The 17,906-nt window shown below is 41.2% G+C and overlaps 1 protein-coding gene across 2 annotated transcripts in view; it reads left to right on the forward strand.

The window, feature by feature from the left end:
• Positions 1-17,906, forward strand: part of itpk1a (inositol-tetrakisphosphate 1-kinase a) — a 229,390-nt gene that overhangs the window by 164,735 nt on the left and 46,749 nt on the right. For both annotated transcript variants that reach the window (XM_043697201.1, XM_043697200.1), the window contains exons 4-5: positions 1,167-1,292; positions 6,023-6,140. In XM_043697201.1, the coding sequence (XP_043553136.1) occupies positions 1,167-1,292; positions 6,023-6,140 (244 nt within the window). The remainder of the gene's footprint in view (positions 1-1,166; positions 1,293-6,022; positions 6,141-17,906) is intronic.

Consider the following 17,906-nt stretch of genomic DNA (forward strand, 5'->3'; position numbering starts at 1 on the left):
CCACCTTTGGTTTGCTAGTTTTCAGTTGTGTATCTTATGCTGCCTTGATTATTTTTGAAAATCTTTTTGTTTAAGTTCATAAGAAAAGCAGACAGAAATGTAATGGAATCTGATATACAGATCAGACTATCGTTATAACCGTAATAGTCAAGCCACAGATCATTGTTTACAGCGATCGGTGGGGTTCAGATTTAGTCACTTTATATTCACAGGAGTACAACCTCCATTATTGAAGGCATTTGCTTCACTTGTCACATTGCAAATTTATGCATTTGAGCATTAGATATTCGTATTACTAATGTATCAGTAATTTTCTTGATTTTATTTGTGCCAGAATATTCGTGTATGACCTTGATCTTAGTATTTTTCTTCACACAAACTACCCAGTTTGATCTCACTCTCTGCTTTATTCAGCAATTTAGCCACAGAGTTTGGGAATTTAGTGAAAGATGTGGTTTGGGACAGAACAAATTGATGTAATAGAAGTTCAAGAAATGAACAACGAATCAGAAAAATATTAAAGTAATGAGTTCCCCGTTGCAGTGGAAAAGTGAAAGGCATTCAAATACATAAATCCATTAAATGGCAATATGCCTGTGTCTTATGTACACCCTGTTGGTCAGGATCATTTTGTGGACCTCATTCTGACTCAGACCGTTGTTCCCTGTCTGAATAATTTGATAGTACTCAACTTCATAATTGCATTAAAATGATACCTAGGCTGCTGGTAACAAATCACTTCCATTTTCCCACCAGGTTGTTAAATGTGGAAATGCACCATTCTCTCACACTGAGCTCTGCAAATCAGCCAAAGGCTGTTCTAAATTTTAATTGAATTTTTAATGTTTTAAATTTTTTACTGCACAATGACCCTCCAGTGGTATTATGTAAGACTTGGTGTCAACCAGTAAGCGTACAGTGTGTTGACACTCCAGGCATCATTTCGTTTGCCCCTCTGCCAACCAAGTGCTTCAGCTTTTATCAAAATTTGAAGGGATTATCACAGCAGCCCTTCTTTTGCTTCATTTGCCCAGTTCTTTGGGGAACAGTCATGCTCTAGCCTGGTGTTTGTGTTCGTAACAAGTGCAGCCTGCCAATGATCTGGAAGAGGGAAGCAATGTTTCAAAGCAAAAATGAAATCTTTTCAATTTGTCCTTGTCTTGTAGCTGGACCTGGAGAAACCAATCGAGGAGCAGGGACCACTTGATGTTATAATCCACAAACTGACTGATGTCATTCTGGAGGCGGACCAAAACGATGCCCAGTCCCAGCAACTGGTGCAGAGGTTTCAGGTGAGGACACTATGCGGGCACGTGCGCGCGCACACACAATGGGAGATTCCCTGTTAACATTGAAGGGGGGGGGTGGGTCAGCAGTTTGTGCATCACCTCTGCCCCAGCCTGGATTGTCATCCCTCCAGGAATAGCCTGGAAGTCTCCAGGAGTTCAGCCTAATCTCTGGATGTGGCTGTGAACAATCCTGGTGGCATCATTGGAGCAATGAAGAAAATGATTTTCTTTTTTTTTCCTTTGAATATTTTGGAGTTTAACACTTACCAAAGAAAGATGGAGATAAGAAAGGCTGTTTAGCTATCAAGATTAGTGGGGGTGGGTGTGGGGCTAGTGAATGGGTTGTTGGTTGTTGCAGGGGGGGTGTCTATATGTGTGTGGTAACTGGAGACATAAATAAATCACAAAGAAAATAGTCAACCAGAGTTGATAACCCTAACCCCATTCCAAAATAGAAGCAACCTGGTGGTCTCTTGTCCCTTTATGTTTAATAACATTCACACCAGGACTATTACACCTGAGTAGAAAGGCAAATAAAGGCACATGCATACGGTCACTGCCTTATTCTGATTTTAATGGGCAGCACATGAAAAATGCACTTTTCATCACTGTTTGCTTATAGCCGGTGTTGTCTTTGAAGTTGACACCTACAGTCCTCTAAGCTGAGCAGCCATGCACAAGTTGGCATCTTTATATTTTCATAAACGCATAACACCCAAAGAAATTTAAAGGCCTAAACAGTTAAAGAAATTGTCTGGTTCCTCTCAAAAAGAGGAGAAGCATTCATAATTGAGAGGAAGGGAAACTGGCTTTGCAGTTATGCTTTTAATTGAGGGATAACAGTAGCTAGTGACATCTATTGAAACATGTCTCTCTTGGTTAGGGCTTTCCACTACAGAGTGGCACGGCCTGTAGCTGGACGGTCTGTTTGCTATTGGCATTCCTTTGGTTTAAAATGAAAATATTTTAAATTGAGCAGCGAGCATTTAAAAAGGCCCATGTCAAAAGAGAATTGCAGTTTTAAAAGCAAAGCACAGCTGGATTCATTTACTGTTATAGCACATCAATCTAATAAAATATCATTTTAATGAAACTTGATGCTTCTATGAATAATTCAGTACTATGCTAAGTGGTGGAAGGACAAATAACCAATAATTAATTAGATTTGTCCATAATTTACTTTTCCAAGTTATCTTTATGACTCATTGGCGTGAGGAAATGTGCTTGGCTACCTCCCATGTTCTGCTGCTTCTGAAGACATTGATTCCCCATTGGACGTGATTCTGGAGTATCAGTCCTCCCTCTTGCTTGTCTAGCTGGCTGATATTCATGTGTTGAGACTAGATTATGTGTTTTGAGGCCTCTCAGCTGTAAGAAAGGCCACAGTCAAGCCTCCATTGCCAGATGTTCAGACACCTGACAGCCACCTGACAGCACCCAGGTAGTTCCCAATGCCAAAGCACAGAGAACCATTTTAGCCTTAGTGCCCAACTAGCTGAGGTCAGCTATTTATGATCTACTTAGCCCAACAGTGAATTAGCTTTATTGTCACATGTACTCGATAAGTACACTTAAAAGTTTACAAGTCGCCACTTACAGTGCTATCTTAGATACAAGGTATCTACAGATTCTTCAGCACAATTTCCTGGGAAAGCAAATTAGAAAAATAAAGAAATATGAAGTCCAACTTTATAGATCATCCGAATAAATTACAAAATAGAGAATTAAGAAGTTCAGAACAACCGTCCTTCAAACCCAGTTCATGCTAGCACCAAGCCTCCAGTCCGTACCTGGCCTTGACCCAAGACCGCGCTGGGTTTCAACTTGAGGCTGTTGAGGCTGGCATACTGCTCTGGAATCACCTTTGAAGTCCAGATTTTTATAGTCTTCATTTCTTTATGATCCACTTTAGAGATGAATTGGTGACCCAACAGTGTATTATCGCTATTTAGTGTAAATCTAGTGCCAGTTTAACAAAAATGTTTTCTCTTTCGCATAAAGAAAATCATTAATTATGATCTTTCTGTTTATAGATTGTGTAAAGGTTTGACACATATGTCTGTCCAATAACTATTTCAACTCTTACTCCCCCTCTTCATCTTCTCACCACTGCCTCTACCACCACTAACATTCATCTTCTTTCAATAACAGCAACTATGTGATCTAGTTCCTCCCAATATCTTCAGATTTTAATTTTATCTTCCATAAGTTTGCTGAGCTGTCTTGTTTATTCAGTCACGCAGTAAATCTCTGACTCCATGTTGTTTATTTGAGCGTTTCACTTTAACGTGGAGAAAGTGAGAACTGCAGATGCTGGCAATCAGAGTCGAGAGTGGGTTGCTGGAAAAGTACGGCAGGTCAGGCAGCATCTAAGGAGCTGGCTCTTGCCTAAAATCAACATTTTAGGCAAGAGCCCTTCATCAGGAATGAGGCTTGTGAGCCAAGGGACCCCCCTCCCCCTTGACTCTCTAGCCTCATCCCTGATGAAGGGCTTTTGCCCGAAACGTTAGTTCTCCTGCTCCTCGGATGCTGCCTGAGTGGGTTGCTGGAAAAGTACGGCAGGTCAGGCAGCATCTAAGGAGCTGGCTCTTGCCTAAAATCAACATTTTAGGCAAGAGCCCTTCATCCGGAATGAAGCTTGTGAGCCAAGGGACCCCCCTCCCCCTTGACTCTCTAGCCTCATCCCTGATGAAGGGCTTTTACCCGAAACGTTAGTTCTCCTGCTCCTCGGATGCTGCCTGACCTGTGCTTTTCCAGTACACCACTTTAACACAGACACCACTCTGATTTATTGCTTGATATTGCTTCCCCACTTGGCTGCTGCATTTAGCAGTTTAGAGGTTTCTGATCTATCTGTTCAGACATGCTATTACACACCTCTGGAGCAAGTGGGCCTTCAACCTGGACTTTATGACCCAGACCCAGAGGGACACTATCTCTGAGCCACAGGAGCCCTTACATTGTACTTTTTTTTTGTCCAAAACAAATAGAAAATATCCTAAGTACAATTTTTTTTTTATTGTTTTCCCTACGATCTGTGTGGTTTTCTCCTTCCTGTACCTTCTCTTTATAAAATCAAGTGTTTGCTCCTAATTCAATGTCTTCTTTCCCTGAGGGAGCTGAGAAAAAAACAGGTTTTTGTGATCAAAAGCGGCTATTGCTTTTTACACAGCTCACCGGGATATCTGCCAGTTAATGTAGAGGGACAGAAATTCAGTCAAACTCAATATTTCCTGCTCGAACGTGCAGCTTGGAGGCAATTCCCCCTTGGTGTGATGTTCAGACTTGTAGTTTTGCCTATTCTGGTTATTGCTGCACCCTGTGGTCCTGTATCAACATTTGTTATTGTTCTAATTCATTGACAGGACGAGGCTGTCAGCAGCATCCTTAATTGGCTAAAGGACAGTTGAGAATCAACCACACATTGCTGTGGGTTTGGAGTCCCATGTAGGCCAGACTAGGAGAGATTGGCAGATTTCCTTGGCAGAAGGACATTAGTGAACCAGTTGTTTTTTTTCCAACAATCGACAATGTTTTTATGGTTGTCAGTAGATTCTTAATTCCAGATTTTTAAAAAATTGAATCCAGATTCGACCATGAGCTGAGTTTCTGGATTATTAGTCTAGCGATAATATCACTAGGCCATTGCCTCCCTGTTAAACACATTATGGCACTCATGCTCTCCTGTTTCCCCATTCCTTTGACGAACTCTCTCAAGCACCACTGGCCTCTATGCAGAGTTCTTTTCCTATTTTCCCATTCCCATTGACTGCTGAATGTCTTTTCTTCCTTCTCTTTAATGGTTTCTGAGAATCACCTTCCTCTTCTGCCCAGTCCCAACCTGGTCTGTTCTACAATGCCAAATGGGAGATGATGATGATGAAGTGTTAATGTCGGTAGCCCAGAGGCTAATGCCCTGGGGTCATAGGGTTCTAGTCTCACCATTCAATTAATTAAGAATTTAAAAGAACAAAATTCCAGAATTGAAATCCAGGCAGTCGTAATGGTAACCATGAAACTCATTGGCTGTCATTAAAAATTCATCTGGTTCACTGAGAAAGAAATCTGCCATCCTGACTTGTTCTGGTTTGCATGTGACTCTCGACTGCCTTCTGATTTATGACCGAGCAAGCTAGTCAGATGTAACAATGCAGGCTGTGCTACAAATGCTGGCATTACTAGTGATACCTACACCGATCAAATAAAAATTAAAAATGTTTTGATGCCAAGAGTTTCAGTTTGTACTTTGCTGCAATCCTGTTAGTTTCAAGACTGAGTTCTTCAAGCATCATATTGAGTCTTGAGTACCTGAACTGTCAGTTATGTTATCTCGTTGTGCTGAACCATAGACTGAAGGCCCAAGTCTGCCCACTGACGCAAATGTTGTTAGATGATCTGAATAATAGAACTGCTTCAACTGGCCTTGGCACCCTGACGAAACTTGGCCATTTTCCATGTATGAGTGTATCCTTCTGAAGGTGCACATCAAGATATTTCCAGTGATTTGCCAACTCTTGCTCACCATTTGGGACTTAATGATGAGCGTGTGCTACCAAACGGCCACTCCTTGAGCAATTCAAAGGAGGAAATGTGGGACTAAAATGGGCATCAAGAAGCAGGCAACTTTTAGGGAAGGATATTGACTTGTCAGGGGTGAGGATGTGGGGCAATCACTATTGGAAGGCATGAAATGTTGTGGAATAAGTGCTGAACTATCGTGTCTGTACTTTCAGGATTATATTGATGCCCACCCAGAAACCATCATTCTGGACCCACTGCCTGCAATCAGGACCCTCCTGGACAGATGCAGGTCATATGAACTGATCCGTAGACTTGAAAGCTACATGCAAGGTATATCATTTACTCATCTTGTTTGAACTCAAAGCGAATTGCTAATTATCTGTTATAAAAGACATGTTATTAACCTGAATAATAAGAGTTATTTGACACCTTATCAAAGCCCCTGTTCCCTGTGACATTATAAGTTCTAAACCCTCCCAGTGCAGTTGTCCCAATCTTATTGAAAACTTGTGGATGCTGCTGCATGGGCAGTTGCATTATTTTGCAGGAGACGGCAATACAATATTTACCTTGTGAGAATGATCAAAGTACTTGCTGTGAGGAGTGAATTCCAACAAGCATGAACCACCCTGTCAATTCTTTTCTTGGATTTCCTACGGTCTAGAGCTTCTTAGGAGCCATGCCAGGCTGAATCCACAGCATCTAAACTTTGAAATACTGTTGTTGAATCCAGTGTTGTACCCACATGTGGACTTTTACCATCTTTTCACATCAGAAATGTTGCCCATCTGTATAATGCAGCTCCTAGCATGTTGAATCCATTCACTTAATCAGGGGTGGAGATGGAGCCCCAAACTGCCACCCTCCTACCTGGTTAGATGTCAACACTGCCACCGAACGTGCCTCACAAGAGGGCACAAGATTTTACCCAATGTCCTACACTTGCACTGTACCTGTTCATTTCAAACTCCACTATCTCCCTATACCCAGTGAATTAATATTAAGGTTAGATTAGATTAGATTACTTACAGTGTGGAAACAGGCCCTTCGGCCCAACCAGTCCATACCGACCCGCCGAAGCGCAACCCACCCATACCCCTACATTTACCCCTTTAACCTAACACTATGGGCAATTTAGCATGGCCAATTCACCTGACCCGCACATCTTTGGACTGTGGGAGGAAACCGGAGCACCCGGAGGAAACCCACGCAGACACGGGGAGAATGTGCAAACTCCACACAGTCAGTCGCCTGAGTCGGGAATTGAACCCGGGTCTCGGGCGCTGTGAGGCAGCAGTGCTAACCACTGTGCCACTACTAAATTGCCTGTAGTGTTAGGTAAGGGGCAAAATGTAGGGGTAGGGGTGGGTTTCGCTTCGGCGGGTTGGTGTGGACTTGTTGGGCCGAAGGGCCTGTTTCCACACTGTAATCTAATCTAATCTAAAAAAGGTTGCTGCCCTTGATCTTTGAATTCCTTCCAGACTCTCATCCTGTCCTATCTCACTGCATACATGTCCTCCTTGTCTGGATTCTGAGTGTTTAAACTATTAAATCCTTATACTGGATGGACAATCTCCTCTGATGGTATTGCAAGAAGAACAACGGTGTTTACCCAAATATCCTGACCAGCATTTAGCCCTCAGTCAAACACGCAAAACAAATTATCTGCTGCAAAATCCTTCCTTTTTCTGTATGTTTATCCCTTAAATCAAGAGGCTGTTTGAGTCCATGCACCTTGTCTTAATCTTAGAATTTAAAGTATAATTCTAGATTTACTGCATATATTATGTAGAAGGTGAATCAACTGTAGAGAGTGCTGGAGAAACTCAGCAGCTCTATCAGCATCTGTGGAAATAGAGTTAATGATTCAAGACGATGACCTTACCTCAGAACAAGTTCATACTGGACTCAAAACGTTAATTCCATTTCTCTCCCCACAGATGCTGACAGACCTACTGCGTTTCTCCAATAATCTCCACGTTTGTTTCAGATTTCCAGCATCCGTAGCATTTTGCTTTTACTAGAAGGTGTAACAGGAGGCTTTTTCTTTAACCACAGATTTTAAGGCAAAACTTTGTGGGTTGACATCTACAAATGATCAACAATAAAATATGGTACCTTTCCCACTTCTTTGGGTTCATTTAAGGTGACCTCTCACACACCTCATTTCTAGCCTATGTTCCTCGCACCTTTAACTTGGATGCTTCGCATTTGTAATTAACTTTGTTGGTTTTCTCCACCCTGTCCCCTTGCACTTCTGTCTACATTTCTCCCTGTGCAGTGTAATATTTGAGGTGCAGTCTGACAAGAGCATAACACAGTGTGAATGTGACTTACTTTGATTTGTTTATTGTTATCTAGCTCACCCTGCCATTGACTATGCCTTGCTGCTCTGCTCAGCATGGCTAACCTCAGCACTAAGTCTATTAAGTATAGCACTTTATTTACAGTGCTTTTCTGCGTTTAAGACTGACTGGGCCTTTTGAAAGTGACTGCTTTTGACAGAATCATAGAATGCCTACAATGAGGAAGCAGACCATTCTGCTCATCAAGTCCATACTATCCCTCCAAAGAGCATCCTACTCAGACCACTCCTTTACCCTATCCCTATCACCCTGCATTTCCCTTGGCCAATCCATCTAACCTGCCCATCTTTGGACTGGAGGAGGAAACTCAAGCACCCGGAGGAAACCCACACAGACACAATCATGCGAGAGTGGAATTGAACCTAGATCCTTGGTGCGATGAGGCAGCAGTGCTAACCACTGAGCCACTATGCTACCTTGGGGAATAGGAAATTTGCGTACTTTTGGGAAATAGATTTGGAACATCAAACCACTGAGAAACCGCAGGTGACTGTCAGATCGTTTGTGAATTAAAGCATTTCAACAAGTTAGGGAATAATGACTGAGGGTAGTATTTAATTTAAAATAAAGTGTAACCCAAAAAGGAGTGATAGACCAGAGGTAAGGGAAGGATGGGATCATTCTCTACAGTTTAAAAGAAAAGATAAACTTATGTTATTTGCCTGTTGCTAAACAACTGCAATCATTTTGACTGATTTGTCAATAAATGCATTTCTGAAACTGTTTTCTTTAAGTTTTGAATGGAATAATTGGCTCTCCTTGGGACCAGGTTGATTTGAGGGTTAAGTGAATGTTATTGCAAAGAATAATGCTAAAGCATGCCAAATGATAAACGGTGTAAGCAGCGAAAATCTCAGACTAAATACAGCGCACATAATCTTGCAGAATGTTAAACAAGATATCATCTCTGCAGTTGCTCGTGGGTATCATACACTGAAGACGCCATAACAAATCTCACCATAGCCAGAGGCCTATCTAAAATCAATCTAGTGTGCGTTTGTTTGATTGGAAAATCTGCAGTTTATTGAAATGAAATGTGGATCTCATGGTTTGTTTAAGTTGGCTAGAAACAGTGGAACACGGTTGAGTGCTCTACTGGGTTCGGAGGCCCAGGATAAGATGCTGTGTGATTTAAATGAGGGAAACACTGATGTTATAAGCTGACTGCAGCCTTGTTGGGTGTGTTTCCCTGCATGTTCATGTGAGCAATAATAGTTTGTATGGAACCAAAGAGGGGAAACCACTTTATTCCTCGGATTTTCATTTGCATCGGAGGGAAAATGGCTTCCTAAATGTGTATGGAATGGAAATAAACAATCATACTGATTCGGGTCCTGGATTTCCCTTTTTCTTTCATTCGAAAGCACTTTGCTAGTAAAGGTCATTAGCGAATGATGGCTCGTGATGATTTTGTTTTTTTGTGATGTGTAACAATTCAAGGTTCAAGTTAGTAGAAGATGGGTTTGAATACTGGATCAAGTGCTCAATAAAAGGATAACTCTTTGGATTGTTGGGATGTTATGTTGAGATTGTACAAGACATTGGTGAAGTCTCTTCTGGGATACTGTGTCCAGTTCTGGTCACCCAGTTATAGGAAGGATATCACCCTGGAGAGGGTTCAGAAGAGATTTACCAGGATGTTGCTGGGTATGGACAGTTTGAGTTATAAAGAAAGGCTGGATAGGCTGGGACTTTTTTCACTGGAGCATGGGAGGTTGAGGGATGACCTGATAGAAGCTTATAAATTAATGAGAAGTGTAGGTAGAGTTGATGATTGTTGTATTTTCCCTAAGATGGGGAACTTCAAGATTAAGGGGCACATTTTTGAGAGGGGAGAGATTTTAAAAAAAGAATCGCAGCAAATGTTTTGCACAGCGGTTGGTTCACGTGTGAAATGAACTTCTTGAGGAAATGGTGGATGAGGGTACAATTATGCTGTTTAAAAGACAATTGGTTGGATACATGAACAGAAAAGGTTCGGAGGGATATGGGCCAGGAGTAGGCAGGTGGAACTAGTTTAGTTTGGAATTATGTTCGGCATGGACTGGTTGGATCAAAGGGTCTGTTTCCGTACTGTATGACAGTATGATTCTATTCGATTATTCTTGTGCTGATGAGAATCTTTTTCAAGTTTATTACTTCATAGAATCACTTGCTCAAAAGAGCACCCCAAATCTGAACTTTACATTAGTAAAGTCAAGAGCAAGGATTGGCATTATTTGAATTCATTGTTAACGTCATCCATTTCTGTAAATTACTTCAGAGTGTCTTATATGAGTGACCCAGCGCTCTCACGTCATCTAGCTTGACAAAGGTGGGATGACTGCCAGCTGTGGATTTGTATCTTAATGTTAAGCAATGATCCACAAGAAATGACAAAGAGGAAAGATGTGAACTGCAGAAAATTCACTTATGAATAGAATGTGACGCACGAAGGAAACGTGAGAGCTATTGATCTTCCTCAAAAGGAAGTCAAGTAATAAGCATTAGGATGGAAGCAGAATCAGTTTGAATTACTTTAAATGTTATTTGAAAGATTGGCTGGCTTGATTTCCCTTCCTGGGGGCTGTCACAGCTGGTTTTTAGTTGCTGAGAAGAGTTTGCTGATTCTAATCAGTTTTCTTTTCCTTGTTAACTCCAGACGTAATGTAGCCATCGACCTTTTCATCCTGCAGAGTGCCAGTTGACCATGTAGCAAGAACACTCAGTCATGTGCATAAAACTCCAGACTGTTTTAATAAGGTTTTAAAATCAAAAAAGAACTGATGTTTGCTGTTTCACTTTGCAGTTAAACAGATTATGTGGCTCTGGTTCTGGCTGTATATTTTCCCCATGTACAGTGTCTAGATAACTGCTTTGGGCTGTGCAGATTTCCTGGACTGTGTTTGACAGGGTAACCCACTTGAACGTACATGACTAGTCAATAATGTGTTAGTTCTGGGAAACTGGGTGTTAGATAGCAGGTGAAAGGTTCACCAACATAGAACCATAGGTAAATATTGAACAGAGTGAAGCCATTTTGCCCAATATGCCACTGCTGGCTCATTAAGAGTTATACATTCACCTCCCTGCTAAGTCCAGCACATTTTCTCTTCTTTCAGCACTTGTTGAATGCTTTCCTTTCGAGTTATTATTGAATCCGCATTCGCCACCCTCTTTCAGGCAGTGCTTTTCAAAATTAGGCACCCTTTAATAATCTGCTTATGAACAAAAGGTTTAATTGTGTGGGATGTGTGGAAAGGTGTTAAATTTATTGAACTTTGTTTACAAATCGTCAATCGTGTAGATTAATTTAAAAATAAATTTCTTGCTTCAAGGGTGAGCTTGTGTGACTGTGCTGTAGAATAAAAAAAAACTAGAAAATCTTTAATGTAATAATCTCCATGAATAATCCTGTCCTATGGAGGAGGCACTTTTAACATCCAATAATAATCCTATTTCAGCAATTTGTTTCAACCAAGATGTACTTTTCGTGGAGTGGGTTTCAGTTGGGCTAAGCCCGTCACCAGATTGGCACACATGCCACTCCTCGCAGTGACTGAAGTTGTGTTTGTACCATAAGTGGTCTAGTTTTAGAGACAGCGTTGCTGGTTCCTTTTATTGCTCCCCCACAACCATGTGTTGTTTTGTGTCTTATTTAGAATGCATCCGAGCATGTGAATATAGCCTGAACTGCGAACCGATTAACCCTTGAGTTGTTCTGCTTTGTTCTGAAATCTCTCCTTCCTTTTGGGGTCCAAATTGAGTCCAGTGCCACTCTAGGAGCAGTTAGGTAATTGAAATACAAATTGATCTTCAGTAACTAGGCAAGGCAGTTAAACACCTTAGCAGGGAATGGTTTCGTTTATCAGCCTTAATGCTGCAAGCTGCTGAACCAGGCTTCAGGCAGTGAATTTATTCAGTGAGTAGCTGGAAGACCCTATGCTCCACTTTCTAACCTTCTTTATTCCTTCACGGGAAAGGGGAGTCACTGGCTAGACCAGCATTTATTGCCCATCCTTAGTTGTCAGAGGGCAATTAAGAGACAACCACATTGCTGTGGGTCTGGAGTCACATATAGGCCAGAGGAGGTGAGGACGGCACTTTCCTTCCCAAAAGGGCATTAGTGAACCAGCTGGGTTTTCTTTTTCAACAATTTATGCCATTTCATAGACATCATTAGATTCCTAATTCCAGATCTTTATTGAATTCAAATTCCACCATTTGCCATGGCAGTATTTGAACCCTGGACCCCAGATTATTACCAGGGTTTTGAGATTAATAGCCTAGTGAAAGTACCACAAGGCCATCACCTCCACATCTGCCCTTAGCTGAGAGTAGGAGTATATTGTTTGACGTCAGTGCCTCTTGGTTAGGGAGAGTTATCTTGATTCCAAGGCTCATTTTGATGTTAAGTTTTAGAATCTGCTACCGTTGTTCAATTCATGGTATCTTGAATATCAGAAGAGACTGAAGAGTGTCGGACGAATCGAAGCAGATATCAGTCGGAGGGGAGTGACCCAAACTTGCCAATAAAAATGAATTGATTCTTGGACTAGGCCTGATTTTAGAATGTAAAGCTGGAAGGTCTTCATGCGAACATGCACTGATGTGGAGCAGTGCTCAAGGTGTTTATGGATGGCGTTCTGCAACAGCCTGAACATCAGATTGATCTGGAATCTAGTTTTGATAATCTTTGGGGGGGGGTGACCAGATGGCTCCTTGAGGTAGAACATTGTCCTTTCACCCTTCAGACATAAAGTATATCTTAGACCATTGACCTGAATGTTTAAAAGATTAAGAAATTACTTTGTGTGGATAAAACTAATTCCACCCAAACTTAAATCTGCAACAAAATGTTGGCTATGTGGATTGACCTCTCTCAGGACGGATGCTGCACAGTATATAGGAGTGCACACTGATGCAGTAGGAAATGCTTTCTGAAATTGGGTCCGGCCCAATGATATAATATATAACAGGTCTGGTCTATAATATATGCAGATCTAGTATGATCGCATCACATCTTGATTGACAGAACAGAAGGATCTTGAAGTGCATGTCTACAGATCTCTGAAAGGGTAGCAGTGTAGATAGATAAGGTGGGTTAGAAAGCAGACAGAATACTTTTCCTTTATCAGCCGACGCAGCAAGATAGGTCAAAAGAGTGCTGAATAAAATGTACAACAGTTTGGGCATTATTAATAGAGGCAATGATTACAAAAGCAAGATAGTTATGTTAAATTTGTATAAGACATGGTTTGCCCTGAACTGAAGTATTCTGTCCACTTCTGGATTGCACACTTTAGCTAGGAAGTGAAGGGGCACAGAAAACCTTTTGGAGAATGGTTTTAGTGATGAGGAACTTCACTTAAGATAGATTGGAGAAGATTCTGAGAGTTCAGAGGTGTTTGAAATAAGGAGGCGGTCTGAACAGAGTAGATTGGCAAGAAACTGTTCCTGAATGTGGAAGTACTAACAACAAGAGGGAGTAGATTTAAGGTAACTAGCAAAAGAGGCAATGGAAAACTGATCAACTTTACCTTGCAGAAAGTGGTTAGAATTTGGGACTCTCTGCTTGAACTTATGATGGAGGTAGGTTCAATTGAAACTTTAAAGAGGGAATTGGTTATTATCTGTGCAGGGCTATGGGAGAGGGAACAGGTGAGTGGCACTGGGTGAATTTTTCCTTTGGTGAGCAAGCACAGACATTATGGACCAAATGGCTTCTTCCTGTGCTGTAGATTTTAATGAAAAGAATGAGCAGAGGCTCTTGTGGGTCATCAACACAATTGGATTTAATGGTTGAATGCTGTTGACTTGATGTTAGTTGTAGCTATATTTTTCAAGAAGAGAAAGCTCGAAAAATTTCTTTCTCAAACAAAAACAGAAATTTCTGGAAAAGCTCAGCAGGTCTGGCAGCATCTGTGAAGAGAAATCAGAGTTAATGTTTCTGGTCCTGTGACCCTTCTTCCCGAAACAGACCCGAAACATTAACTCTGATTTCTCTCCACAGATGCTGCCAGACCTGCTGAGCTTTTCCAGTGATTTCTGTTTTTGTTTCTGATTTACAGCATCTGCAGTTCTTATTTTCTGTTTATTGGAAGGGAGATGGAATGAATCCTTGTCATCCATTTAAGTAATTTGTAGACGTGATAGATTGACACAATGTCTCCTCATCCAGAGGATCGATGTTGAATATTCTTCACTCCCAGGAATATTCAGGAGCTCTGTTGCTTGCAGGTCTTCAACTGAGTGCCTGCATAAAATCTAACTACAAGCAGTACTGGATTCTTCAGTTCATAAGCTTTTGGATATCAAATTGGCTTGAAGGTACAAGACAGAAGGTGTTGGTCAGTTGCTTTTCAGACTGGAGGCCTGTGACCAGCGGTGTGCCAAAGGGTTCGGTGCTGGGTCCATTGCTTTCTGTCATTCATACCAATGATTTGGATGTGATTATAGGAGGTACGGTGAGTAAGTTTGCAGATGACACCAAAATTCTTGATGTATTGGACAGCAATGAAGGTTACCTCAGAGTACAATGGGATCATGATCAGATAGGCAAATAGATTGAGGAGTGGCAGATAGAGTTTAATTTAGATAAATGTGAGGTGTTGCACTTCAGGAAGACCAATCAGGCAGGACTTTTACAGTTAATGGTAAGGTCCTGGGGAGTGTTGCTGAACAAAGAGACCTTGGAGTGCAGGTTCATAGTTTCTTGAAAATGGAGTCTCAGATAGACAGGGTCATGAAGAAGGCATTTGGTATACTTGCCTTTTATTGGTCAGTGCATTGAGTATAGGAGTTGGGATGTCATGTTGTGTCTGAACAACATTGGCTAGGTCAATTTTGGAATGCTTTGTGCAGTTCTGGCCTCCCTGCTATGGGAAGGATGTTCTGGAACTTAAATGGGTTCAGAAAAGACTTACAAGCATGTTGCCAGGTTTGGGCTATAGGAAGAGGCTCAATATGTTGGATCTATATTTTCCCTAGTGTGAAGGAGTCTGAGGGATGACCATATTGAGGTATATAAAATCATGAAGGGCATGGCAAGAGTGAACAGCTAAGGTCTTTTCCCAGGATAGTGGAGGCCAAAACTAGAGGCCATAGATTTAAGGTGAAAGTGGAAAGATTTAAAAGGGATCTAAGTGGCAACCTTTTCACGCAGAGGTAGTGCATGTATGGAATGAGCTGCCAGAGGAAGTAGTGGTGGCTGGTACAATTACAACATTTAAAAGGCATCTGGATAGGTGTATGAGCAGGTAGGGTTTAGAGGGATTTGGGCCAAGTGCTGGCAGATGGGACTAGGTTAGGTTAGGATATCAGGATGGCATGGACGAGTTGGACTGAAGCATCTATTTCCGTGCTGCATATCTCTTTGATACTAAGAATTGATGCAGATGTTTGAAATCCCTCTTCAACTTCAACTTCATGCTTCTCTATATTGTCAGTCAATGCATGAAAGTAGCTTCTTAATACAAATGTGTTCCTGCTCTTCCAGTGCACCTGTAAAGGTGTCTCAGATTTGTTTATGAAATCTGAAACCCTACAATATACACCCATCATAACAATGCACAGTGACTAATATGAGATCAATGAAAGAGCCAGCTCACTTTGCGAATTGTCCCTAGCAGATTATCATCTCAAATAAGAAGAGGGACCACTGTCCCTTCACAACCTAGTGGCCTTCCACAGAGGCTTTAAGATCGGATCTATTAAATAAACACAATTTTTAAGTTTCTTATTTCACGTTTTCATATAAAATTTGTTGCATGGAAACAGGCCATTCAGCCCAATAAGCTTGCATTCTCCCCATTTACAGTCTTTGTGTTCTGAATTGAAATATCTGCTCTGATTGAATAGTGTTTGTTCTAGTCACACCTTCACATTTTTCAGATGTGATAAAATGAACTGTAAAGTCCCCGGCAACGTTTTTAACCGCAAAGACACGTGTTACAAACCGATATAGTTTTCTAAGTGGTTTCCTCTTGTGAAATAGGGACATTAATGGGGTTTTCCAGCATGTCAGTTGTGAACTAATGATTCTTCTGCTGTTCTCCAGTTTTAAATTGGAGCAACTTCAGAAGATATCCATGGCGTCTGCTTGAACAGGAACTCTGCATCTGGGTCATAAAGTGTTCATTGAAAGCCCCTGAACGTCATCATCATCATCTCAAACTTGAACGCTGGCGATGCGGTCTAATAATTTTAATTATTGTTCGCATTTTCTGTCACAGGAGAAAAAGCCCAGTGTAATGATCCCTGTTTTCCTGTCACAATCAGATAAGCAGGCTGCACTGTTCCACAGCCAATGGGAAAGATTGTACCTCGACATTAAAAGAACTTTTGTCTCGGCCTGAATATAGAAGCTGCTTCATTGGTGCTGCTGCTGAAGTGGATTGCTGTATCTATTCATCAGAATGTGGAAAGGAGCTGACATTAACCATTGCCTATCTGAAAGGAAGAACAATGTGCAACATTTTAGAAATTTTTTTTGGAATAGTGCATTTAACTTTTCTGTTTGTGGGGTCAATGGCATTAAATTTAATAACAATCGGCAGGACGCCCATCAAATTGCTGGGGTGTGAATACACTGACCACAGGTCAGTCTGCAATGAAAGCAACAATGGAAATCAAAATTTAGAGAACTGTCATATCTAAAGCTCACATACATTGTTTATTTTTTTTTTCTCTTCCACCATTTGATCAGGGTCTTTGTGGTTTCCCATTGCCCAGTGATGGAATATGCAGGTTGCTCTGCTATAATGTGACAGTTCTGTTCATCTGCGACCTTGCTCTATAGAAAATTGTGCAATAGAAAATCGCTATAGAAGATTGTGCTATAGAAGGTCACTAATCGAAAATCACCATAACTGTTCAGTAGAAAGTTAGTGTTATCCAAATAACATGCACAAGTCATCAATTGCATTATAGCCAATTTGTGCTGATGAAATGTACATTATAGTAGAACTACCTGTGGTCAGTTTTATTCACATGCCAACAATCTGGTGGAGTTCCTGCTGATTGGCATTCAATTAAATACGATCGACCCCCATTTCCCACCAGACTCCTGACTCCTGATTTACTTGCTCCCCATTCAAGCTGATGTTCTAAATCAATCCCTGCCCTTCAACATTAAACTCCATCCCCCACCCTCCTCATAAACAAAACCGCCTTCATCAGTTTGGCCTCTATGAATATCCCTGACACCTTTCTCTTCCAAGGCTGTTTGCTCATAAATCTTGTGCCCACTCTTTTACAATATATTCCTGTTAAAGCTGCTAAATAAATGTATCAGCCTTGGGAAGTAGTAAGTGCCCTTGAACTTGCTCCAATGTGTTCATTAGTCTTTGTTATGAACCCAGACCCAGCAAAATCATCATGAGCATGCAATATAATAATTTATGTTCACTGTTTTTACTCACCTGCTGACTTCTGAAGGCAGTTAAACTGTATTTCCTGCAATTTACATTCTTCTTATAAACAGTTCACTGTTAAGTTGGATGATAACCTTGCATTAGGTAGAATACCACAGCCTTTGTTGAATAAAGCCACCGAACTGAATCACAGGGCGTTCACACAGATTGACAGTGAGCTTTTTTCTTTCATGATCGTACAGTGATGTTGTCACAGCTGACTCTGCCTGGACAACAGTGAGCCCATTGTCTGTGCAGTATTAATCCTGCGGAAAGTTCATGAGCTGCTGTTGCTGCTCAAAGGCTGCTTTAAGTTTTCCTCATTGTTTGCTTGTATG

This window comes from Chiloscyllium plagiosum, chromosome 10 (genome assembly GCF_004010195.1).
Source record: "Chiloscyllium plagiosum isolate BGI_BamShark_2017 chromosome 10, ASM401019v2, whole genome shotgun sequence".
NCBI classification, from domain to species: Eukaryota; Metazoa; Chordata; class Chondrichthyes; order Orectolobiformes; family Hemiscylliidae; genus Chiloscyllium; species Chiloscyllium plagiosum.